This window comes from Triplophysa rosa, unplaced genomic scaffold, assembly GCF_024868665.1.
Source record: "Triplophysa rosa unplaced genomic scaffold, Trosa_1v2 scaffold8_ERROPOS95132, whole genome shotgun sequence".
Classification (NCBI taxonomy): Eukaryota; Metazoa; Chordata; class Actinopteri; order Cypriniformes; family Nemacheilidae; genus Triplophysa; species Triplophysa rosa.
The window spans coordinates 13345-20000 of NW_026634908.1; the positions used below are offsets into that span (position 1 = coordinate 13345).

Genomic DNA, 6656 nt, shown 5'->3' on the forward strand with positions numbered 1-6656 from the left:
CAATAAAGATCTGGTGACATATTTAACTGTGGACATGAGGCACTTTTTATCCCTGTGTGCACCAAAACTATCTTGTGTTATTGCTGCAAAAAAACTCTTTTTTATTTGTGTTATTAATATTTATTCTCCTGTGCAACAAGAAGTCATGACTGGACAACATCATGTTTCTAGTTACCTTGGTGTGCTAAGAAAATGTCAATATCAATGGGAATATACTTGGGAGGTATTTTACTCATAAGAATTTCTAAGAGTGCCAATAAATGTGACCGGGGTGTATAAGAGAAAAAAAATCATAATGTGATATTCCCCCCACTTCAAATTGTTTTACTTTAACGAAATGTTGGAATATTGTAGATTAAAAAAAAAAGATCAAAAGGAGAAACAATGCAGATTTATTTTTACAGCCTTCTTTGCTCATACTGTATTTACCAAGGGTGCCAATAATAGTAGAGGGCACTGTAACACAAAACACACACACACACACACACATGTTTGCGCAGCTATCTTTATGAGGACATACATTGACGCAATGCAATTTCTAGCTCGTCACCCTTATAACCTAAACCCTAAAACCAAGTCTTCACCCTCAAACAGCCCTTTAAAGGGGTCTCTGGAAGTGAGGACCGGCCCAAATGTGCTCACTTTACTCTCCTTGTCCTCACACCGCTGGTCTACACCTCAAACCGGTCCTCACAAATATAGATGTACAAGTACACACACACACACACACGCGCGCACGCACGCTCACACATGCGCTCACACACGCACACACACACACACACACACATGTTGAGTTTCCATGTTTTATGGGGACATTCCATAGACACAATGGTTTTTATACTGTACAAACTGTATATCATATTCCCTCCCCCTAACAATCACACACAACTGTCTGCTCTTTTACATTTTCACAAAAGTTCATTCTGTATGATTTATAAGCTTGTTTCCTCATGGGGACCAAAAAATGTCCCCACAAGGACAAGGGTTTTGGATATTGCCATCTTTGTGGGACATGTGTTTTTTGTACCCTTCCCACACACACGCACACACACACACACACACTACACACACACACCACACGCACACACCACACCACGCAGCACAACACACCACGCACACAACCCCACACGCCACGCACACACACACACACCGCACCACACGCACACACACCGCACACGCACGCACACCACACACACACACACACACACACACAACACACACACACACACACACACACACACACACCCACAGACAGACAGACAGAGAGCAAGGCAGTGACACGCAAGGCAGTGACACACACACGCTCACGCACAGTAACATACACAGTAACAATAAAAGTGTAAATGAGACATTTTGCAGACAGAAGGTCTGAATCAGTTTTCCATCTGCGCTCAACCCTGTTTAAATACAAATAGCCAAAAGCATATTTTCCATCATAGCACATGAATTATTGAGCGATAGAATTTCTGCCGCCTGTGCACTCGTCTGTCTCCTGCACGAGTGCGCGTGGGGGGTTTCCATTCGGTGCCAATTGTACTGTATGTTTTGCACTTGTTCTCTTTTATTTGTATGCAAATGCTTTGAGGGTACAAATGTCAAATATTTGTCATGCAGTTAAAATGAAACTGAGAGACAGACAGACGTATGTGAAATGTATCTGAATGTGATTTTTGTTTGACACCTGCACAACACAAATAATGCTTGTAAAGCAGAATTACACCATTATCTCATCATGAATCATGAGCAATGAAGCAGCTAAAACATTCCACCGCTTCATACCACAACATCGGTTACTGTATAAACACTGCAAACCCCACTATAACCACATAACAGCATCATTAAAGGTCTCACATTCACCTCTAGTGCCTATAGAGTAGTGTTGCATACTTCTTATCGTCCAAGAGTGTTTAGTTTGATCACATGTATAAAAGAGAGATACAGCTGTACCATTATTTCCAAAATCAGACGACCTCTGGGGGGAAGAACTAAATCACGACTAGCACACAACACGTCATCGCACTGATTCACTACAAGTTCGTGTTGTTTACATTATGCACGTACGCGCCGATTGCCAGAGGTGGGTAGTAACGCGCTACATTACTTGAAAATATCTACTTTTAAAGTCAAATTAAAAGTGGGTACTTTTACTCTTACTTGAGTATACTGTATTTCTAATAGAAAATCTGTACTTTTACTTCGTTACACTGCGTGGCGTTCCTTCATTTTAAAATATGCATTATAGGCGGGACAAACACACCATTGACCCACCATCATATACAACAATGGAGAAGTTAATATTATTACTGCATTTTCATATTCGGTAACATTCTTCTAAATCACGGGACGGACGAGAGCACATGTGGTATGGCGGTTCACTGTGATGGAGTGTGTGACGTTTAACTCTGTTAGTGTTTTGTTGAGCGCTCTTGTAATGACACAACAGTGCTTCTGCTCTACAGGCATTGTGCCAACAATCCCACCGTTTCTCATAAACCCCCCATTAAACATCTCAAGTCTCGTGGCGTCTGTTCTGCCCGTACCCTAGGCAGCGTTACAGACTTCTCCATGGCGATGGCGCGCCAGAGACGTCTGGTTGCCGAGCGATGGATTGGTCTCTGCAGGCACCATCTGTGAGTTGAGTCTGGGGATCGGCGTCTCATTGTGTGTGCTGTGATTACACCAACCCGCCGCTCCTGAAGCACTCCCTCCTCATGCGTTTACTCCTCACTGTTTAATTAAAATCTTCTTGTGTGTCAAACTGCTGCTAATAGTTTTTTGATTGACGCGACATCGTGATGCAGGTATTTTTAATTCTCTTGCAGTTCTCTCACAAACTTTCATCTAGTGGCAAGCAGCAGATGGTTTTAGGAGAGACTTTCATTAACTACTGACAGATTCATGCTCAAACGCCCCCCCCCCCACACACACACTAGCGTACACACGCACGCACACAGTTCCACTCTCAACCAAACACACACTCAACACAACAAAACACACACACACACACGCGCGCGCACGCGCGCGCACGCACGCACGCACACGCACACGCACACGCACACGCACACGCACACGCACACACACACACACACACAGGTTCCCCGGAGTCGCGCGTATGCGTACAGATGATCAGCCGTGTTGATGATGTGGTGCTGAAGGATGACATTATGTGCAATATCTGCCGCTGACAGCTGATCTGAGACCAGTATGACATGTGCTGTGAATACAGCAGAGCTCAGGAGCGGAGCTGGTCTGAGGTCAGCATGTTTAAGCATGATGTAAAGCACACGCGTGTGTTTTTCTCTTACCGGGCTGCAAGAGGATCAGCTGGGCCGTGGCCTGACTGTTTCCAGCTTCATTCTCAGCGATACACTGATAGAACCCTTCATCAGAACGAACTAGACCCAAAATCTGCAGGTTCCCCCCCTCCTGTCAATCACAGCATCACAGGATTCATACACATCAACAGAACATGCATATTTACACATGAAAGAACTGAGTTTCATCTGAAAAACACTCACCACGATCTGGAAGTAGTCGCTGGGTATGACCACCTCTCCATTCTTCACCCAGCGGACGGTGGGCTGTGGGTTTCCTGTCACGGCACACTCCATCTCGATATCTGTGCTCTCATGTGCGTATGTGTTTGAGGGATAACTCAAGAACTGAGGAGGAACTGTAGACACACACAATGACATTACATCAGTCAAACATGCAAGCTAACATCATACGAGACACAACGGATGCTATGACACTGTTTCACTTCAGACTGACTTCAAATTCACTTCAGATTGACTTCAGATTTATCTCAGATTCATCTTAGATTCACTTCAGAGTCACTTTAGATTCACTTCAGATTCACTTTAGATTCACTTCAGATACACTTTAGATTCACTTCAGATTTATCTCAGATTCACTTCAGATTCATCTTAGATTCACTTCAGATTCATCTTAGATTCACTTAAAATACACTTTAGATTCACTTCAGATTTATCTCAGATTCATTTTAGATTCACTTCAGATTCATTTCAGATTTATCTCAGATTAATTTTAGATTCACTTCAGAGTCACTTTAGGTTCACTTCAGACTGACTTCAAATTCACTTCAGATTTATCTCAGATTCATTTTAGATTCACTTCAGATACACTTTAGATTCACTTCAGATACACTTTAGATTCTCTTCAGATTTATCTCAGATTCACTTCAGATTCATCTTAGATTCACTTCAGATTCATCTTAGATTCACTTAAAATACACTTTAGATTCACTTCAGATTTATCTCAGATTAATTTTAGATTCACTTCAGAGTCACTTTAGGTTCACTTCAGATCCCCTTTAGATTCACTTTAGATTTATCTCAGATTCACTTCAGATTTATTTTAGATTCATCTTATATTCACTTCAGATTTATTTTAGATGCATCTTATATTCACTTCAGATTTATCTTAGATTCATCTTATATTCACTTCAGATTCATCTTATATTCACTTCCGATTTATCTTAGATTCATCTTATATTCACTTCAGATTCATCTTATATTCACATCAGATTTGCTTTAGATTAATTTTAGATTCCCTTTAGATTCACTTCAGATTTATCTCAGATTCACTTCAGATTAATTTTAGATTCATTTTATATTCACTTCAGATTTATTTTATATTCACTTCAGATTTATTTTAGATTCATTTTATATTCACTTCAGATTCATCTTATATTCACTTCCGATTTATCTTAGATTCATTTTATATTCACTTCAGATTTATTTTAGATTCATTTTATATTCACTTCAGATTCATCTTATATTCACTTCTGATTTATCTTAGATTCATCTTATATTCACTTCAGATTCATCTTGTATTCACTTCAGATTTGCTTTAGATTCACTTCAGATTTATCTCAGATTCACTTCAGATTAATTTTAGATTCATTTTATATTCACTTCAGATTCATTTTACATTCACTTCCGATTTATCTTAGATTAATCTTATATTCACTTCAGATTTATCTTAGATTCATCTTATATTCACTTCAGATTCATCTTATATTCACTTCAGATTTGCTTTAGATTCATTTTAGATTCCCTTTAGATTCACTTCAGATTTATCTCAGATTCACTTCAGATTAATTTTAGATTCATTTTATATTCACTTCAGATTTATTTTAGATTCACTTCAGATTTATCTTAGATTCATCTTATATTCACTTCAGATTCATTTTATATTCACTTCAGATTTGCTTTAGATTCATTTTAGATTCCCTTTAGATTCACTTCAGATTTATTTTAGATTCATTTTATATTCACTTCAGATTCATCTTATATTCACTTCCGATTTATCTTATATTCACTTCAGATTCATCTTATATTCACTTCAGATTTGCTTTAGATTCCCTTTAGATTCACTTCAGATTTATCTCAGATTCACTTCAGATTAATTTTAGATTCATTTTATATTCACTTCAGATTTATCTTAGATTCATTTTATATTCACTTCAGATTTATTTTAGATTCGTTTTATATTCACTTCAGATTAATTTTATATTCACTTCAGATTTGCTTTAGATTCACTTTAGATTCACTTCAGATTTATCTCAGATTCACTTCAGATTCATCTTAGATTCACTTCAGATTTGCTTTAGATTCCCTTCAGATTTATCTCAGATTCACTTCAAATACATCTCAGCTTCACTACAGATTCATCTCAGATTGATTTCAGATTCATTTTAGATTTACCCCAGATTCACTTCAGAATCAAGACGCTAATCTATATTAAATCAAGGTTTATTTAATAATTCTGTTGCACCAAACTGTAAACCTTGTTTAAAAATAATCAGGTTTATATTTAAGCTCTCATTTGATCCAGGCTTTAATTTTACAGTAAATCTAGATTAACTTTAATTCTGTTGCTCCATTATTTTAAACTCCGATTTATCTCTCGGTTAGGGAATGATGCGGCTCAACAGTCATATTTGTACGAGAGCGAGAGAGAGACAGACAGACAGACAGACAGAGAGAGAGCGACAGCTTGAGTTATGTGATAATAAAAACATTAAATGAGTGAGTGAATTTTTTCAGGTTGGTGATGAGCGCTCAAGCTCTCAGGATTCAATGTTGATTTCTCTTCAGGAGAATAAAGGAGCTCATTCTGTCAGGAAAATTACCTATCGATCACATTCATCTCAATAACACACACACACACACACACACACGCACACACACACTGACCAGACGTCTGTCATTGACGTTATTAGAATGAAACAGATTCCTGACGTTTGAAGACTTCAAGAAAGTGAAACAACTTCAGCCGCTGACAAACAAAACACAACAAACTTCACTTCTCTTTTAGAATGACTTTAAAGTAACTATTAATGTTCAAGTGAGGTTAGTGTGTGTGTGTGTGTGTTCATGTTTGTGTATCCCGGTGGGGACCTAAACCTGAATACACACCAACACATGGGGACTCGTGTCACTGTGGGGACCAAAATTGAGGTCCTCATGGGCACAAAAGCTTATAAATTGGACAGAACAATATTTTTTTTAAATCTAAAAATGCAAAAAGTGTGTGTGTGTGTGTGTCACCCGTGAGATGCTCTGATAGTTTGGCTGTGACATACAGGGGCAACAGGTAAATACCCATAATCCCTCTCTCTTTGTGACAGA

At 38.6% G+C, this 6656-nt stretch overlaps 1 protein-coding gene across 1 annotated transcript; it reads right to left on the reverse strand.

Annotated features, from left to right (window-relative positions):
- Positions 1-3105: 3105 nt before the first annotated feature.
- On the reverse strand, positions 3106-3720 carry LOC130551320 (netrin receptor DCC-like). The gene is made up of 2 exons (XM_057328895.1): positions 3519-3720; positions 3106-3426 (listed from the first exon to the last, which is right to left on the reverse strand). The coding sequence occupies exons 1-2, from the start codon at positions 3693-3695 to the stop codon at positions 3265-3267; spliced, it is 339 nt and encodes a 112-aa protein (XP_057184878.1). The 5' UTR covers positions 3696-3720; the 3' UTR covers positions 3106-3264.
- Between the last annotated feature and the right edge of the window lie 2936 nt (positions 3721-6656).

Coding starts and splice junctions, on each gene's coding strand:
- LOC130551320 (XM_057328895.1), bottom strand. CDS start 3,695: ATGTCATTGTGTGTGTCTACAGTTCCTCCTCAGTTCTTGAGTTATCCC. Junction 3,427..3,518: donor GCGACTACTTCCAGATCGTG/GTGAGTGTTTTT, acceptor TGTGATTGACAG/GAGGGGGGGAACCTGCAGAT.